Source organism: Hippopotamus amphibius, chromosome 2 (assembly GCF_030028045.1).
Source record: "Hippopotamus amphibius kiboko isolate mHipAmp2 chromosome 2, mHipAmp2.hap2, whole genome shotgun sequence".
Lineage (NCBI taxonomy): Eukaryota > Metazoa > Chordata > Mammalia > Artiodactyla > Hippopotamidae > Hippopotamus > Hippopotamus amphibius.
Window position 1 is genome coordinate 159,818,976 of NC_080187.1, and position 21,239 is coordinate 159,840,214.

At 32.8% G+C, this 21,239-nt stretch overlaps 1 protein-coding gene across 6 annotated transcripts in view; it reads right to left on the minus strand.

Annotated features, from left to right (window-relative positions):
• The window catches only part of MIPOL1 (mirror-image polydactyly 1), a 303,368-nt gene that overhangs the window by 195,844 nt on the left and 86,285 nt on the right, over nucleotides 1–21,239 (minus strand). For all 6 annotated transcript variants that reach the window (XR_009051220.1, XM_057720561.1, XM_057720558.1 and 3 more), the window contains exon 8: nucleotides 9,665–9,794. Coding sequence is in view for 5 of the 6 variants with exons in the window: in XM_057720561.1 (XP_057576544.1) it covers nucleotides 9,665–9,794 (130 nt within the window). In the remaining variant the exon portion in view is untranslated. The remainder of the gene's footprint in view (nucleotides 1–9,664; nucleotides 9,795–21,239) is intronic.

Here is a 21,239-nt window from a genome sequence, read left to right on the forward strand (position 1 = left end):
GAGTCACATTCCAATAAGGGCAAATATGTACACTCATCTTTTATTTTTCTTCTCTCAAAATAAATCAAGTTTTCAAATATCCTGCTTCATAAAAGCTTAGTCTAAAGAACTATGAAGATAATCACTTCTTTTTTACTCAATTAAAAAACACAGTGGAAAAGTATAAGATAAAATTCTTACACTTATTTATGACCATGTAAAAGTATTTGAAGAACACGAGTGGCATTTAACCATCAGTTGCTGGTTGGCTAAAAATGATTTTTAAGGAAGCCATATGTGCTAAGGAATATTTACCTTAATCTTGTTCTTTTTAGATGAAATCAAACTAAGGGCCGATTAATGGCCGTTTCCAAAGAAGGTTCAATTTCTATAAACTGCACAATTTGTTAAATTTGATCATTTAAAATGGAAAAAGATCCATGGAAATTAAGCATTTAGATTCACAGATTACTGGGAATTTTAACAGCTTTCAAGAGAAAATGGTTAAGATAACTATTTAATCTAATATTAAGTTCCCTGCTAACAACCAAAATTTTAAAAAATTTAAAATCAAATTTTCTTATCATATGTTATATACTAAATCCTTGGCACATAAATTTAGCATTCTGACTATAAATAACTCATGTGATTGCCCTTAAAAGTAAATGACATATAGTGATTTACCATTTTCTGATAAATGAATGTGAATCATGTTTTGGTGAGTGAGTGTGTCAGGTCTGACATGCAGGGCATAAGTGAGCCAAGTCAACAACTTAATATGAATTTCAATTTTGCTTTATTATTATCCTTTAAAATTGATATAAGTACAGTGATAAATGGTCACTAAGAAGAAAATAAAACTTAGGAGAAAAACTAACTATATAGCAGGTTCTTATTTGCTGTACACCTGAAAACTAACACAACACTGTAAATCAACCATACCCCAATAAAAATGAAAAAAATAAATAAATAAAAATGCCTATTAAAAAAAAAGAAAAACTTTTAAAAACTCTTGTTCATACTAAAGTCTGCCTTTGTAGTGCAAAATCATCCACTGACAACATGTAAATGAACAGGAATGGCTGTATTCAAATTTATATTTCTTTAACAGTTTCAGGAAGTATTTGTTACAGATATCAAAGATCAACTACATCGTAACTTAGTCTCAACTAGACTATATGAGTAGGGATGAGGAAACTTTCTTGTAAAGGGTCAGATGATATTTCAGGCCTTACCATATGTTCTCTGTTGCAGCTACTAAATTCTGCCTTTGAAGAACAAAATCATGCACAAACAATATGTAAATGAACAGGTGTGGTTGTATTAAAAAAAAAAACTTTATTTACAAAACAAGTGGAAGGCTGGATTTGCACCATATGTCCTTACTTTGCTGAGTATTGACAAATGAGATGATTTGATGTTAACACATTGTAAGTGCCAATTCAGTATATTTGACACATTTTTTTCTGAAGTGGGTCATTCAATATCTAATTAAAGGCTGAAAATCAACAAAAGTGGCTCCCAGAAAATAAATTCAGTCCTACAATAAGTACATTACTTACTGTATCACTTAAGAAAACAAAAATCAGACCAACAACTTACCTTTTAAAAAAAGGAAGCAATTTAAAACAGTTATATAAAACATTCAATTTTCTATGTAAAATGACTTTTTAGGTTTAAGGCTTACTAGCAGCACGTACAACATATAAAGTTTTACTAGCTTAAGAGAGACAAAGTATTAGTTGGTGTTATATGAAATACAGCCAATAAACTATACATTATGTACCATTAATATGAAATTTACAATTAAACAAAGGAATTTCAGCCTCACCTAAACTCTAAATTATGCCTACAACAGTCTAACTAGACAGTCATGATAATCCGTAAGAATATTGCTGAAGTAAATGTCCGTGGGCTCAAGTTTCAATTGATTTCCTATACCATGTAAATTCTGACTGACAACCTTGCACTCGAAGTGAAAAGACTCATGCATGAAATGTCACATTTCTTGATTTATTCCTAAATCAGTCAATATCACATCTTTCCTTCCTGAACCTATAGTCATTTACCTTGTTCAATGGGAAGAAGCAAAACTTTGACCCCCAAATAGAAGAACTAGTGATCAGCTTATCAGAGGATTCTAAACTGTTTGGTTTTTTTCATTGTCTCATTTTTTTATACACTGCCACCTTTAATATCTTATAAAAAATACACCAACAGTAACAAACAGATTGAAAAATAGGTACCATGATCTCAAAAGTTGGAATGTACATATGCAAACATGTCTATGTTGGCATGCATATGTAAGTCATTTTAACTTGAATCCTTTTTGCTTTTTCCTAGTTTTGGATAAAAGCAAAAGAGACAAAGAAAAAAGCATAAAAAATTCAAGGGGTAAGGGAAAACAGAGAAGCAGCAGAATAATAAGACAAGACAAACATTATACAGAAAGATTGCAAAGTAGATCAGAAGTGGACAAGCTGATGAAAGAAAAGAGAAGGAAGGAATTTCCAGATTATAGGAAGCAAGAAATAAGAAATTAAAAGAGATGTGAAATAATTTATATAGTTTCATCTTATACTCAATGTGTCTAAATATGCCTTTCAGTCAGGCAAAACTCAGTTATAAATTGGTTCTATCTTAACAAAGATTTAGTCTAAAACTCACTACTGAAGTTCAGAGCTTATAGACCTCAGCTGAGTAGAAAGGAACCTTCACAGTGCCATTTAAAACTGCACTGACATGCTTTTTGTTGTTGTTGTTCTTGCTTCTTATGTATGATTTTTCCTGATCCCCTCACCTGAACCCCTAGACTATAATACAGCTGTCTATAAGCTTTTCCTAGGAACCAGTAATTCTTCATATCACTTGATACTATTTTAAGTATTTAATTATTGCTATTTATTCAATGCTGATCTTCTTAACTAAATTCAGACCATAAGGCTGTGTTCCCAGCAACTAGTAGTGTACCTGACACATAGTATAATTCAATAAACATTTATTGAATGGGCTAATTAACTAAAAGAAAAGTCTTGAGATGGGACTGAGTGTTTTCCTTTTCTCCCTTGCCCATTCCTCTCTCAATATGAATGCTATCAAGAACAAAATGAAAACGGCTCTGCCTCAAGGAACACTAATTTTCATGGATTGTAATAAAAACTATAACAAAACATATGTACAAATTAAAGTAGACAATGGAGGTTTAAAAAATTCAGGGAAGAAGGACAGGCTCAATTTAGATCCATCATTTAAAGAGACAGAATAAACAAAACTAAGAGACCAATTTAATAGGAGTTCTGAGGAAGAAGTTTTGGTTTGGACATGTGGGCAGATGGTTGTGCCACTGACGGGTACAGGGAGGATCAGTTTTTAAAAATAAATTAATAATTCCATTTTGTATATGCTAAGTTTGAGTTGCCTGTATAGATCTGAGGCAGATAAGTCCTACAATGTGTAAGTCACTGACTATGACTCTTTGGGCAGGCAGTCAACCACTCTAAGTTTTTTCACCTATAAAGCCTGAATATCACCCACCTCAATGAGCTGGGACATTGTATAAAAAACTATTTTGTTATCTTTTTGGGGTGAATTTTATTTGACCCCCAAAACATTAAAATCTATTTAGAAGCAAATTTCATGAATAAAATTGGTGATCAATCTACATAAAAAATTTATGGTCATAAATTATGTGTTAAGTGTAGTATTGTGCAGCAGTTGATAACTTGAAGGTACTTGTAAATCCCTAAAGAAGGGTTCTAAAGTTATTAATAGCTGCATTACTGAAATAAGAAAAAAGGTACCAATTTTGAAAAGTATGTTTTAAACCATTTGGCCCCAGCAACTGTTTTTGTAGATTAAAAACAAACTGATTCTGAAAGGTATATGGAAAGGCAAACATACCAGAATAGTCAAAATAATTCTATAATAAAAGAGCAAAGTTTAAAAAGAAGACATTATCCAATTTCAAGACTTAACATAAAGATTTAGTAATCAAGAATGTGTGGTATTCAGGGAGGCAAAAGACCTGTACTCAGAAAACTTTAAGATTCTAATGAAAGAAATCAAAGACAATACAAACAGATGGAGAGACATACCATGTTCTTGGATTGGAATAATCAACATTGTGAAAATGACTATACTACCCAAAGCAATTTACAGATTCAATGCAACCCCAATCAAATTACCAATGGCATTTTTCACAGAACTAGAACAAGAAATGTTACAATTTGTATGGAAATGCAAAAGACCCTGAATAGCCAAAGCAATCTTGAGAAGGAAAGATGGAGTTGGGGGAATCAGGCTTCCTGACTTCAGGCTATACTACAAAGCTACAGTGATCAAGACAGTATGGTACTGGCACAAAAACAGAAATATAGATCAATGGAACAGGATAGAAAGCCCAGAGATAAACCATGGTCAACTAATCTATGACAAAGGAGGCAAGGATATACAATGGAGAAAAGGCAGCCTCTTCAGTAAGTGGTGCTGGGAAAACTGGACAGCTACATGTAAAAGAATGAAATTAGAACACTTCCTAACACCATACACAAAAATAAACTCAAAATGGATTAAAAACCTAAATGTAAGGCCAGACAGTATAAAACTCCTAGAGGAAAACACAGGAAGAACACTCTTCGATGTAAATAACAGCAAGATCTTTTTTGATCCACCCTCTAGAATAATGGAAATAAAAACAAAAATAAATAAGTGGGACCTAATGAAACTTCAAAGCTTCTGCACAGCAAAGGAAACTATAAGCAAGATGAAAAGACAACCCTCAGAATGGGAGAAGATATTTGCAAATGAATCAACAGACAAAGGATTAATCTCCAAAATATATAAACAGTTCATCCAGCTCAATATCAAAAAAACAAACAACCCAATCAAAAAATGGGCAGAAGACCTAAATAGGCATTTCTCCAAAGAAGACATACGGACGGTCAAATGGCACATGAAAAGCTGCTCAGCATCACTAATTATGAGAGAAATGCAAATCAAAACGACAATGAGGTATCAGCTCACACCGGTTAGAATGGGCATCATCAGAAAATCAACAAACAGTAAATGCTGGAGAGGGTGTGGAGAAAAAGGAACGCTCTTGCATTGCTGGTGGGAATGTAAATTGATACAGCCACTATGGAAAACAGTATGGAGGTTCCTTGCAAAACTAAAAATAGAACTACCATATGACCCAGCAATCCCGCTGCTGGGCATATACCCAGAGAACACCATCATTCAAAAAGACACGTGCACTCCAATGTTCACTGCAGCACTATTTACAATAGCCAAGACATGGAAGCAACCTAAATGTCCATCAACAGATGAATGGATAAAGAAGATGTGGTACACACATACAATGGAATATTACTCAGCTGTGAAAGGCAATGAAACTGGGACATTTGTAGAGACATGGATGGACCTAGAGACTGTCATACAGAGTGAAGTGAGTCAGAAAGAGAAAAACAAATATTGTATATAAACACATATATGTGGACTATAGAAAAATGGTACAAATCAACCAGTCTGCAAGGCAGAAATAGAGACACAGATGTAGAGAACAAACATATGGACACCAAGTGGGGAAAGTGGGGAGGTTGAGGGGGGAATGAATTGGGAGATTGGGATACCAAATTGTACACTCTAAATATATGCAGTTTATTGTAAAAAATAAAAAAATATAGAATAAAAAAAAAAAAGAATGTGTGGTATTGGCAAAGGGATAGACACACAGACCAATGGAACAGAAAAGTAAGTTCTGAAATTAACCCACATGAATACAGTCAACTGATTTTCCCAAAGGTGCAAAGGAAATTAGTGGAGAAATGATACCCTTTTCAACAAATGGTGCTGGAATAAAAAAATGTCCACATAAAAAAAAAAAAAGAAAGAAAAAAAAGACCACCTACATGTACCATGTACCACCTTACACAAAAATCAACTCAAAATAGATTACAGACTTAAATGTAAAACATGAAATTTATAACTTCTAGAAGAAAATACAGGAGAAAAATTGGTGTGACCTTACATATGGCAATGAGTTTTAGATTCAATACCAAAAGTACAAAACATGAAAGAAAATAAAATCAATAAGCTGGATTTTACCAAAATTCAAAACTTATATCCTGCTAAACACACTGTTAAGAGAACAAAAATACAAACATGGACTGGAAGAAAGTATTTGAAAGCCACATATCTGAGAAAGGACTTACATCCAGGGTGTAAAAAGGACTTACATCCAGGGTGTATAAAGAACATTTAAAATCAACAAAAAGAAAGTAAACAACCCAGCTTAAAAAACTGGTTAAATATCTGAACAGACACTTTACCAAAGAAGATATACAGATGGTAAATAAACATATAAAAAGGAGTGCAATATCATCTACCATTAGAGAATAGCTAATGTGCAAAACAAGAAACAAAACAAAATAAAAATGACAATTCCAAACGCCGGCAAGGATGGTGAGCAGTAAGAACTCTGATTTACTGCTGGTGGGGCAGGCAAATGCCTATAAAACATGACCCTGGAGCATCTTGTAGTGTGAGAAAGTAAGAAAGTGTTCAAAAATCAAAAGGATGGCAACACGTCAAAGGGATATAGGAGCCACCTGAAAGAGTTTCCAATGGTCAAAGCTGGAATACTCCAAGCAACAAAATAATATAGTATTAGACTATAACTCAAAGTATTAAATGAATATAAATGAGTCCATACTGACATAACTAACTAAATAAATGAGGGTTATGAATCTTCTGTATTAAAGAATTACAAATAATTTATGTAGATACTCTCTGCTGAGGAAGGTAGAACTCAACCTCCTAGCCCACACTCCTCAGCGCCATCACTCAGCGTGGGCTGCACTTAAGTGATTTGCTTCAAAGAGTAGAGTATGAAAGAGGAATGTGGGTAACTTTACAGTAGAGATATAATATAGCAAGCACTACCTTGGCCAGGTGACCAAGATTAACATCACTGGCTGTAAGTCATGTTGACAGAATTTAACCTTGAAATGATACAATGAAAACGGCATTTCACTCCTATACTATTTGTCCCATAAAACCATTACCTCAGTCTAATCATGAGAAAAACTGAAATTGAAAAACATTCTACAAAATACCTGACCAGCATTCCAGAAAACTGTCAAGTCATCAAAAACAAGGAGAGTCTGAGAAAATTGTCACAGAGCAGAGTAGGCAACGGAATCATAGTAACTAAATGTCTATGGAATCGTGGATAGGGTCTTGGAAAATAAAAAGGACATTAGAGAAAAGTAGTGAAATCTAAATAAAGTGTGGCCTTTAGTAAACAGTCGTGTAACAATGCTGATTTCTCCCCTATGACATAGGTACCATAGTAATGTAAGATGTTATCAATAAGGGAAACTGGGTGAGGGTTATAGGAACTCTGTACTATCTTCACAACTTTTCTGTAAATCTGAAAGTATTCTAAAATAAAAAGTTTATTGGAAAAAAAAAGTCCAAATAAAAATGGTGGAGTGAAATCTGAACACAGAAATCCAAGTATTCCATCACATACCACTTGAACAGAAGATAAAAATTAATCAAACAGTAAAGGAAGAAGGACATCATGTAGTAATTTTTAAAAGTAGGGAAAAATGATTTTGAATAGGTTCAACTAACTTCCCTTTTTACAAATGAAAATAGGTATTGAGAAAAGACAGTGGCCTCACCAAATCCTTCGAATTTTTCACTAATACTACACAGCTTGGGAATAACCTGAGAGATCAATGAATTCAGTAGATAGCCCAGAGAAAAGTAAAAACAAAAAAATCTTCCTGTATTACTGAAGAATCTTTACAGAGGAAACAAGAATCATCAGGGTTGAATAATTTTTTTTTTTATTACACTGGTGGAACAAATAAAAACCCCAAAGTAATACTCCATGGAATCAGGATATCCACAAGACGAGACAGAGTGAACCTTCAGTGTAGTGCAAGACAAAATCCTACAAGCAGAGGACAGAACCTCAAACAAAATGGGTATCTAGCCCCAAAAGGTCTTCCCAACCACCACTCCTACCCCACTGCTCCAGAGCCATGTAGAAAGGCAGCCAAGAAGCAATACTTAGCCAAGAATCAGAAGAGAAGGCAAATAGGTTTCAAATAATATGAAATGTTTATCAAGGAAAATTCACTTGCACCATATCAGAACAAAGAAAAGTTCTTGACAATTTAAGCATGAGCAAGATAAAGAAAAATGACGTGTCAACTATAAATTCACCACAAACACATGACAAAATAACATACAAATGAGTTAAGATCATAATATAAAAGATAACATAAACCAAAAGGAAGAAGAAAATTGTCCTGTCAGTGGCTGGCATTCTACAAAAACATAAGCAGAACATGAAATCAATAAAACAAAGTTCAAAGAAAAGATGCCAAAACAAAAGTGTAGATGAATATGAAAACTGAAAACTTAAGGATAATTAAAAAAAGAAAGAAAAGAAAACTTAAGGGAACACTGAGAATAAACAAACAAATATTTAATAAATGAATTAGAAAGAACAGAGAATGGGACAGAAACAACTAGAATTACTAACATAAAGGAAAGGCTTAAGATTATCTCAGTGAATGCAGAGAAAGAGACAGGAATTAAAATAATTATTGAACAGATAATAGATAAGGATATAAGTGCCCTATAAAAATAACAGAAGTCTCTAAAATAGAAAACCTAAAAAACAAATCTAAACTTTCTCTGAAATAAAGAATCAAATAGTCTAAAGGCATGCTGTGATTCTAAAAATATTATTACAAAATAATCAATGCAAACATTCTGATTAAGCTGTTCTACTTCAAGAATAAAGAAAGAATCATTCAGGTACCCAGGCAGAAAAAACTAAACTACCTGTAAGTAACGATAAAAGAAATATGATTGACCTCAGACTTCTTTTCAGCCAAATTCAATGTCAGAAAGGTCAGTAACATTTTTACAATGCTTAGAATGAAAAAATACTTGGGCTAAGAATTTTATTCATAACCAATTTGAATATATGGATAACAAACAGCCAGTCTGGAGCATGTTAAATTAGAGAACAAAGTATTTATAAAAACCCCTCCTTAAAAAACTATTTGAAAATGAAATTTGGTTACCTGGGAATACCCCACAATAAAGAACTCAGGTTTAAAAACGCCATGTATGGGGCTTTCCTGGTGGTGCAGAGGTTAAGAATCCACCTGCCAACGCAGGGGAGACGGGTTTGATCCCTGGGCCGGGAAGATCCCACATGCCGCGGAGCAACTAAGCTTGTGCGCTACAGCTACTGAGCCTGTGCTCTAGACCCCATGAGCCACAACTACTGAGCCCACGAGTCACAACTACTGAAGCCCAGCCCAAGCACAGCAACAAAGACCCAACGCAGCCAGAAAAAAGAAAAAAAAAAAAAAAAAAGGAAAGAAAGTAACTGTACTAAGAGTGTTGTGCCTTCCCTTCTTTCCCTTCCTTCCTTCCTTCCCTTCCCTTTCCTTCCTTCCTTCCTTCCTTCCTTCCTTCCTTCCTTCCTCCCCCCCTCCCTCTCTCTCTCCCTTCCTAATAAAAAGACTGTGAGGATATGGAATTTACCACTGTAACATATAAGCATCAGTAACATATCTGAACATGTAACCACCACATAATTCATGCAACTTATAAATGCTCCTAATGTCATATGTAGTTTTAAATGTGTACATACAGTTTTAGAGACATTTCCATATGCTTGGCTCGTGCAATTGCTTCATTTCTCTCCTCATTGGCTAACTGCAGTCGAGACATAATAGCTTCATCACGTTCTCTCTGTGCAAAATACACCTCTTCAACTAGAGCTACAAAAGCACATAATTTATAATTAATTAGAGAAAATAAAAGAAAAATGCATAATTTTAGCAAAAATAAAAAGCAAAAAAAATTATTTTATTCAACTGAATTACTGTCAACTAATCACTTGAAAAAACACTACATTTTTAAGCTACTGGAAAACTGAGATACCATTTCACACCCATAAATGCAAAATTTTAAAGGTCAAATACTAAAAAATATTGAGCTTGTGAAATAAAGGAAACACTCAAATATACTTCAGATAGGTGTATATATTTCTAAACAACAATCTGAAGAGCAATTTGGCCATGCTGAAGTTGTGCCTAGCCTATAACCTGACAAGTCTCCTCTTTGGTATGAAGCCTAGAGAAATTCTTGCACATGTGCACAAGGAAACATGTATAAAAATGTTTATTTCAGCATTATATAACAGCAAAATACTTACAAATAACCGAACTGTGCAACAACTGGAGCAGGAATAAATTACTATACATTGAAAGTGGAATACAATGCAGCATTTTAAATGAATTAACTATGGACAAATGGACAAATCTCAAAAATGAAAATCTGACAAAAGTAGCAAGCTGCAAAATATAGCAAATCTGCCTATTATAAGTGGATAAACACAATTAGTAAAAATATTAAAATAAACACGGAAATGATAAACACCAAGTTCAGGACAGTAGTTACTTCAGTAAGATGATGGAAGGAGAAGAAAAGGGAGAGTAAATGGGGGTAGAGTTGTGCTGGCTTAGCACTGAACATCTCCGGCGGCATCATTTATATCGATTATAATACAAATGACATCATGTAAATTTCTGCAGTGCTATACAGGGAGCTTTTATGTTATCTGAAATGGTCACTTATCAAGCTTAATTTCTACTTGAAACCTTACATAACTTTTAAAATATCCCTGCAATTTTAGACAAAAAGGGGCTTGGATCCCTAAACCAAATTTATACATACTGTCAAACCACAAAATGAACTTAGGAAAGACATTTGAAATATCCTTTTAGGCCATAAAAGATTGTGTTTCTGCTAAGATCTGTCACAGATTAATATATTGTTAATCAAGATAATTACTTTTATATTACTTAAATTAAAAGAAAAAACACCCCAAGAAAAAAATCAACTATATCTTTTCCATAACAGAGTATAAAATGGAACATGGAATGTCAAAACAAAAGCCAAAATCACTTCTAAGAAGCTGAGCCTGAGGGAAGATAAATAAATTAATTAATTCACCAAATATTTATCAAGCTCCTTTGGCAGTCATCAATGCAGTTTTAAGGAATGTGAATATAGTGGTCTAGGAAGACCTTATCATCCTGGAGTATACATTCTATTATGGGGAAACAGACAGCAGAGAGAAAAACAGGCCAAAAATTAGGTAGGTAGGTACGTAGATAGATTGCTTTGAAGGAAAATACAGTCGTATCAGAGAAAAGAGTGATTTGGTAGATGGGGAATAGAGAAGACTATGTTAGAAAAGGGTGGTCAGAAAAGACCTTTTAAAGTAAGTGACATTTCAGCACATTCAAATAAAAGAAGAAGAACCATATCTATATTTGAAAGTAGACTAAGCTGAAGAAAAACTGGGACAAAAGCCCTAGAAGTATTAGAGAAAAAATAGCAATATGGCTGGAGCACAGTTAGAGAGGGTGCAATGAATTAAGATCCCATCTAAATATGATGGTAGCTAATGGAGGTTTCTGAGTAAGGAAATGACAGTATCACATTTATGTTTAAAAAGGAATTCTGGCCTCTGGGTAAGAAACAGTTCATAGGCGGGGCAAACATGGAAGCAGATTCCAGTAGCAAGACTATAGGAGTGGTCTAAGCAAGAGTTCACATCAATAACCCACAAGAATAACCCTTTCTCTGAAACTTTAAGCTACCTAGAAAATAAATACATAGGCCATCCTAGAGAATGGACTTCTAGAATAGAAACAATTTGATCAGATCTGTGTTTCAGAAGGAGACTCCCAGAGATTAGCATTCAGAGTGTGCGTGGAAGATGTAGGGATCAGAGAAAAGTTGCAGGTTGGATTGTACATGCCCCTTAACCCAATATTAGATTATTATAGAAGTCCAGGTAAGAAATAATGAAATCCTGAATTAAGGCAAGGGCAGCAGAAAAACAGCAGCAGCAACAACAAAAACAACAGATTCAATTCATAACAAAAAGTTAAGCATGTACCAAATTTCAGAGGAAAGAAAAACAGGACAGGTGACTTCACTAAGGCATCCCTCAACCTATCAAAAGATAATCTTCATAAAACTCTGGGTAAACAAGTTACTCTTCTCCTACTGCTGCCACACAGATTCCAAGGCCAAAAAAAAAAAGAGTCTTAGGCCGGCATTCAAGGAAAGCTGGCATCTAGTTCTAGCCTACCTTCCTGTATCATTTACCATCATATTCCCTCTAGGACAGTAGTTCACAAAACACAGGATGTGAAACACATTTTTTTAAGAGTCATGTCATTTTAATGAATATTAGAAAAATGTAACTAGCACATCAGACCTATAATTTCTAAGTGGCTTTTAATTTAATGTCCAGTTAAAATTTAAATTTCTTTACATTATCCATATTGTTGAGCCAGATGTCAAAAAAGGGTAATTTTCCATTATTTCATTTATTAAAAGTTCAAAAACACAAAAGAATGACTTGGCTATTAAACTTAGGATAATGGTTACTACCTTTTGGAGGCAGTACTGGAAGCGAGGATGAGAAACTTCTCGTGATATTTGGTGATATTCTGTTGATGATTCTATCGGTGATATTTGTGTTTTTTTAATCTGGGTGCTGGTTATACAAGTGTGTTCACTTTCTGAGATTCATAAAACTGCACAGTTATTTGTGCACTTTTTGGGTACAGATGTTAAAACTAAAGTTATAAAGATTACATTAAAATACATATTTATCTAGTTAAAAAGATGAGATGTTTTAAAGGAAAATATTAAGTGACTAATAGGAAAAAAAGGTAGTACATATGAAAAAATCTCCAAGAGTATATGTTAGGATTAAATTTTAAGCAACAGAGTCTTGTCATTCTGGTCAAGACAGGTTAACAGGATCTGAATTTGTCTTCCCACTTAATTTTTTTTTAATGAACAAAATGCACAAGATGATAGCTTTCAAGACTATCAGGAAACAAAGAACAGTGACCTGAGAGAGAATAACAAAACAGTTGAGCCCTATGATTGGCCCAGCTTAATACACTGAAAGAGTTTCCTGGACATGGCACACGAAGGGAAAAATCCAGGAGGACGCCAGCAGACTCCACAATTTGAAGAGAGGAGTCTAGGAAAAGCAAAGCAGCTAGAATTAATAAGACAGACTACTAGGGAAACAAACAAACAAACAATACAGCTGCAAAGAGAGAAAGCTTTGGAGACATGCAGAGGGTATTCCTCAAGAAATCAGCTGAGGGCTGTGCACACACATGTGAGTAAATCATCCATGCAGGGCAAAGAGCCACCTGAAAGGATTAGCGGCATCAGTGCCCTGAGCTTCACAAAACCAAAAATATTACATGTTTCCACCAGCCAGACTGGAAAACCTCATGATTCGTGAAGTACTGCATAGAATACACAGAAGGGCTTGCTTCAATAGTGGGGATTAATTAACCCTAGACTAAACACTGCTCTGATAATAACCTACATATCTTTAAAGCATGACCCAGAAGTAGTGACCTGTTTCCAAGAAACAACTATATCTAGGAACAAAGCTCAAGAATATTTTATAAGAATACAAAAATAGCCAGCTCCCAAAATGGTAATATTCATGTCTGGTATTCAAGTACAGGGCATACAATCAAGCAGAGAAATTAGGACCCATAATGAGAAAATTTAATCAACTAAAACTGACCAACATTTTTGCTATTAATACATATCCGTTTCATGCATGTTTCTTTTTAAAGACACCTTATTTAATATATATTGTTGATTTATTAGCAATGACCTCATGACCAACAGTAGAATAACTCATGCCTGAACAAAGTTTATCTAACACACAGATTTTCTCCATAATGCACAACACAGCCTTCCGTGCTCTGGAAACATTAGATTGCATTTCAGCACTGAGCTGTTTTAAACAGTGAAATCACTGATAGAATATGCAAAAATGCAATAAATGTAGCAATAAGTAAGTTGCAAAAAGGACACTTCCTTACAATATAAGAGCTGAAACAAGAAAGCAGAGTGTGGCTTTAAGATGATCAGGTTGTTTTTCTTTTCTTGGTGTGTTATTTTGGTAATTTTGAGATTTTTAAATGGGAAACCAACCTTGCATTCCACAAAATAAATCACAGTCCCAAATGCAAAACCTAAAATTATAAGAGTTTTGGAGAAAAACCTCTTTTGACTTTAGATAGGCAAGATTTCTTAACTATAATAATAGTAAAGCATAATCCAATTTTTAAAAACTGGTAAGTAGGATTTCAATTTAATTCAGTTAAAAATTTCCATTCTTCAAAAGACACTGATAAGAAAATGAAAAGACAAGCCACAGACTGGAAGAAAATAACCGCAAAGCATGTATCTAATAAAAGACTTGCATCTAGAACATAATTTAAAAAAAACTCAGTAACAAGGAAACAAAAAACCCAATTAAATATTGGGCAAAAAACTTGAACACTTTTTATCAAAGTAGATATATTGATGATAATAAGCACAAGAAAATGCACTCAACATCTTTAGCTATTAGAGAAATTAAAACTATGAGATAGCCACCACACACAGCTGACCCTTGCACCACACTGGGATTAGAGGTGCTCCACCCCCCACAAGGTCCTGCAGTCAACAATTCATGTATAACTTTACAGTTGGTCCTCTGTATCCATGAATGCAGAACTGTGGATCACGCAGTCCTGGAGTATGTATTTACTGAGAGAGAAATACGCATATAAGTGGACCTGCGGAGTTTCAGCCGGTTTTGTTCAAGGGTCAGCTATACAAACCTATCACAATGACTTCTATGAAAAGACTGATTAAAGCTGTTGGCAAGGATGTAAAACAACCTGGAACTTTCACACACTGCTGGTGGAACGTAAGATAGTATTTTGACAAAACTCACATTTTGTCAGTTTCTTAAAAAAGTAAACCTATAACCGCCATAAGATTTAGCTACTCCATTTACAAGTATTTATCCAAGAGAGATTAAAGCATATGTCCATGAAAAGACTTAAACACAAATATTCACAGCATCTTTATTTATAATAGCCAAAACCCAAAAACACCTCAAAATTCTAGTAACAGATGAATGGATGAACAAAGTTTACAACAAATTGTGCTAGAGCAATTGGATATCCACCTGCATAAAATCAAATGCTTTTAACCAACAGTTTAAAGTTAAGAAATTCTTGCTATGAACACAGCTTTTGGAAGATCCAATACTTTCCAGCACAATTTTCATATATTTTTTTAAGGCTGTATCATTACTCTTATGTGGCTGTCTGTGGCCATAGTATTCTGCTTCTATGTATCAATTCATCATGCTGTTATGAAAGAAGCTTCTGCCCATAATGTAGTACATAATAATGAGTTTTATTTTCCCCTTCTAGTTGTATACAATCTCCTAAGAAGGATATTCATAACAGTTTAGAGAAAACAACATGATATATTATGAAGAATGAGGGCTTTGATTCAGATCCAAGATGTTGTCACAGTAAAGTTAGGTAACTTGGTTTTTTTATATTTCTTAAATTATTTTAGTCACAGTTCAGATGTGTAAAATGAATAGAATATCATCATTTATGGTTATTAGGGGAAATTAAATGAGATGATACAAGAAAGCTCTTGGTCAAATAAAGTGGATTCTTAACAAACATTAGTTCCATGCCACCATTACCATCATCACCCTCAATCCACAGACTCACAACCTGGCTTCATTTCTAGACATACTAAAAATGTGATTTTGATTAACTTGGACCATTCATATCTATAGCCATTTTAAAATTTCTTACTTTTTAGCCTTTTTCATTGGCATGCAAAAATTGCAAATGGGAACTGAAGGAGATATTATTCAGAACACATTCTATATTGTGTACTTCAGTAAGTTTGTACCAAATATGATACTCTAAGATATTTTTAAATTTTTACATTATAAAATGCTTCTAATTTGTGGATCAGATAGGATGTACAAAATGATACTAAACGGTGACCTAGGTACAGATTAACATGTATGTATTATTGCCCTGTAATATTCTGGCATATAAAAAGGTTAAAACACTATTTACTAAACTTGAAATAGCAACAGGCTTCCTATCGCTTCTGCATAGTGTGATGAGATCTTTATAAAATGACATTTAATGTAAGCTGTGTTCTACTTTATATACAATAACACAATTGAAAAGGTAAGGCTGCCAATATCAAGGGCTTTAATAAGTCTAGTTATCTCTATGCTTAAAGACAAATGCTCTACATCAAGGGTTTATTTGTGTGATGAAAAGAAAACATTTTTTCTTCTATAATGCTGTATCAACTCTAAATATATAAATAATGTGGGTATTTAAAGGAATATTCTAAGGTTAAATTTTAAAATGTCACAAAACACACAAAAAAATCTGATTACACATTTTATAAATGCTAAGTTTTCTAAAAGTAAGGTATTATGAAATAATAATTTTTAACACCTATTAGGTTATATGTGAAATCTGTTGATTATGAAAAACCTGATTCTTTTTCTAGAATTCAGTACTTCTAAAGAATCAATACGCAACTCTCAAACATTTTTAGTAAAGAAAACTTAATTGTAAACACTGAGCTTTTCCAAGGTAGATGACTATTACAAAGTTCACTAGAAAATCAATATAGCATTTTAGTTGGAATTTGCTCATTAAACACCCACAGCTCTAATGCAAATTATGATGGAATGAATAAAGCAAATACGTATGCTTCTTTCTTTTTATTAAATGTAAAATCTACTGTTAATTGCATCTCGTATGTCATACAAACTTTTCTCCTTAACTATTAAATAGAAGCTTTAACAAAAGTCATTAGAGATTCTCTTTCTTTGACTTGAATAAATTTCAATATTTGTTCAGTAAAGGTTCACAGCAGTTAAATTACATTAACAAATATTATTAGCTACTGTGTAAGCCAACCAAGTAAAATACTTGTATTGTAGGTAAAACAAATCATTGGGTGTTTACAATAATATTTGGATATCTCCATTTTTAAACATGGTTATCAAATATCCTATAATTCTTAGTCAAATGAGAAAGATTCAGCGAGGATCACCCCCACTCTCTACCCCCAAATACTCAAATTTGTTTAGTAAGCTAATTGTTTTCTAATATGGGCAAAAGTAAATATGAAGAAGCTGAACCATACTAAGTATGAGTTTATTGAGTCAAGACAGAGTACATATTTTCTTAGTAGAACCCAAGTCTATTGACAAGCCCATATTCTATACTTCTCAAACTACTTTTAAAATACAGAAGTGAGACAGTATATTGGAAAACATGCTAGTTTAAACACTGAATCATGATTCTCTAAATAACATAATTTGGAAGACAGACATTTCCCAGGAAAAAGAATCCATTTAACATCCTCGACGTAGTTATGTAAATAAAAATGGCTGAACTAATAAGGCGAGGGAATAAGAAATCATTAGGATTTGAGTTTGCAACATATAAAATAATCACTGATTACAATTCAAATTACAAAATTCTAAGCAACAAATATAATGTAGAAAATAGTTTGGTACTTTACTATATGTAAAAGAATTTCAGATTGGGTATTTACTATTATTGCTTTACATGATGCTCAATGAATTCCTTGCAAATATAATACTTAGTGTTTTACAAAACCACCACATATATATTCCAGAACCACAAACATTATATTATGTCTTAAGTTCCTTCAAATTTATAATTTCTCTTTCTTGTCATAAATTGTTTTATTGTAAATTTAAACAAAGATGGCAAATGCCACACACCAGTAGCAAATTAACCAAGCTACTCCAAGCAGTCTGAAGGTTCTATTCTTGGCATTACATTGCTGGATTCAACTTATTGCCTCAGAACTTCTTTTACAAACCAGAATATTGTTTTTCTAAAACTGGATTTGAATGTTCAACATTTTACATGATTATTCTGTAAATAACCTTTTCTGATTAAAAAGTAATACAGGCTCACTGTAAAAATGTGGCGACAGAAATGTTTTGCATAGTTCTGTAACTTTCTGTGTATATTTAAAATAAACAGGATATGTTTTCATATTCTTCAGTATTCTTCAAAAGTATAAAACAGAATAGAATTTTATCATTTGGACGTGACATATTTGACTGAACTAAGATGCTTCTAAAATTAGATTTACATTGTTTCCAGTTATTCACTATATAAACAACACTGTAATGAACATCTTTGTACACAAATCTTTATGTATATACATAGGTAATTACTTACAAAAACTCCTAGAAGTATGATTACTACATTAAAAAACAGTTTTTTAAGCTCTTTATATATGTTTTAAAATTTTCCTCTGTAAGGTTGCTATAAATTTATACTTACCAGGAGTATAGAAACTGCTACAGATTAGTTAGAAAATTATACAAAATAGTGAGGTTAAGTAGCAAAACTATAAAACAATAACTCTTTTTGGCAAAACTCACAATCATTATATACATGCATTTAATACAGGTAACTCAAAGACTATATATGAACACTTTCTAAAAATGTGCTCTTTACATTCAAACCTTTAATATATCTGATATTAGAGCTATAATTTTTAATGTGAAAGAGATAAGCTTATCCCTGAAGTATTTAAATCAGTATCAATTATTTTATGCACTTTTGAAATATAATTTTAAGGGATATTTAACCTATTTCCTGCACAGAATATCTAATTTAAATTTTAATAGATACCAATATGAAAATTCTGTGACATATAACTGTTACCTAAACTTTTTCCAAGATCATTTCCTCTTTAGAATTAATTAAACGTGTGGGAAAAGTCAAGAACCATCTTTTGAAGTTTTGTTATTTTTGTTTTAAATAACCTCATTATATGATATGTTCTCAAATGCCTGATATCAATGCTAAACTCCATAGTGTGTCACACCTAATGAAATATTTCCAATTGTTGGTTATTGTTACGTATAATGGTTTGTTTTGTCAATGTTTATTTTGTTTTTTTCCAGAAAAACACTAACTTTTCTAGGGAGAGAGGTTACAAAATTGGCCATACTCTATCTGTAAGCATTATTTGACCTGGCATTCATTATAATTTCCATACTTATAGGATTCTACAGCTGAAGATAATAATATAATCAGCATTCTACCTATTAATATTTCTAAATGCGGTATTTCATAGAGATGGGACATTGTTTTTATCTGAAATGACTAGTCATATTCTTGAAATCCTTTTTCCTTCCAAACTAAAAAATAGATAGATAGACAGATGTGATGCTCCATTATATTAATACTGTTACAGCATTTAAGGCTAACATATTTCATTAATGCCCGTTATATATACAGAAAAATGCGATTCCAATGTGTACTATTTCTTCCAACCACTCTTTTTTTGTTTGTATGTTTTCTTTTTTGGCTGCACTGCGGGGCATGTGGGATCTTAGCTCCCCAACCAGGGATCAAACTTGCACCCCCTGCACTTGAAGCGTGGGGTCTTAACCACTGGACTGCCAGGGAATTCCCCCAATGTGTACTATTTCTTAAAAGTAAATATTATGCTATTTTCTGTTCGTCTGATATATAGAACTGACTCTTATTCTTCTTAATTATTATATAGTCAGCATCATCTGAGACATGGTATGTGGTAACAAATAATTTTTTTTCCAAGAGAACAATGTAAACATTTTCTATTACCTAAAAATTTTTATTTTTCCATGCTAATTAGTTGGGATGTCTTAATATATTTGCTATAACAGTAGATTACATATCTATACTTTTAACATTTACTCGTTAACTGGAATAGAAAAACAAGTTATATGTTCAGGGATTCTATGTTCTGATGCTTTGGACAATAACATTAAACCCATCTCGTCCCCAACAAAAATAAATGAACAGTCTCTGTGATAAGAAGGGTTTAACAATATTTTTTTTATTTACAAGTATCAGTCTAAAATTGGGTGCACAGAAAACAATCTATGTTTAAAGAGAAAAGGTAGATTAAATGCTTGCAGAATTAGTATAGTATGCTAAGCAAATTACTTAACCACTGAATTATATGTAAAATGTAACTAAGATAGATAGGTAGATAGGCTGATTGATTTATATAAATATAAGACTTAAGGAACTAAGGAGTTCTTTTGGCTAAAACCCAATATTGGCCTTATTTCAGTTTAATTGGAAGAGGATCTCAAATTCATCTTCTCCATGAGATATCAGGAACCTGGATTTCTCTTTGTACCAAAGGTTAATAAGAAATGTGTCTGCAAAAGTCAAACAGCATTAAATACCAAAAACTGATTATTATTCTACAGGAGTTGTTCTGTCATTCATAATCTCTCCATGCTCCAAGCTTCCACAGCTAATCTTTAATGGATGACATGCAAGAAAGAAAAATAACTAACATATAGAGCAGAGACTCTAAAGTGAGCATTTAAGAAATAGAAAAATAAGGCTGTTAAAGAAATATAAATATTTTAAATATCACAAAAAGAATTTATAAAAACTAAACACTTTTGTGTAAAAACTTACACATCTGTATACTGTAAATGCAATAGATTGATAAAAATTAAGAGACATTAAACACTAGACAATACCCACTGAGACTGTTTCAGAAAAATGAAAGGCTTAAATTAAACAATTTTTAAAAGTTATCACCACATCACTCACCTAAGAGTGTTTAAATTAAATGGATGCAGACCAGGTCACACAATACTATCTCTCACTGTCAAACTCAACTTAAATAAAAGAAATTTTGAAGTGTTTGTGGCTTAATCACTTTATTTAGATGAGAAAAGATACTTACTTAAAGGACAGAGACAATGTTTCAGTTATGCTTCTCTAAAACATCCCCTCGTATTTGAAGGTCATACATGCCAATAGTTCACAAATCATATTACCCACATGTATAATTTAATGAGTTAAAACACAATAAGACCTACTTATATTCCTTTATTTTCTTTTTTTGTAAAGATTTAGATTTTTTTTCACATTTTTAAACTCTGTTAATAAGGTTAACTCTGAAAGTCAAGGAAAACTAAAACTTGTGTGGATAAGATAAACAAAATATATTTTTAACAAGAAATGTATATCAATTCTTTGTGAAACAAAACCATAAATAAATAGCTATGAGATAGTTATTTATATTAGTTACACTTTGATATGCCCCCACCAGATCAAGAAATCTTGAGAAAACACAATGCTGACATCATCACCTTATCGTCATAATTACCATTTATTGAGTGCTTTCTAATGGGTTAAGTACTTCATAAACATTACTCACTTAAATGTCACAGCAACCTATAAAATAGGTTTTAACCA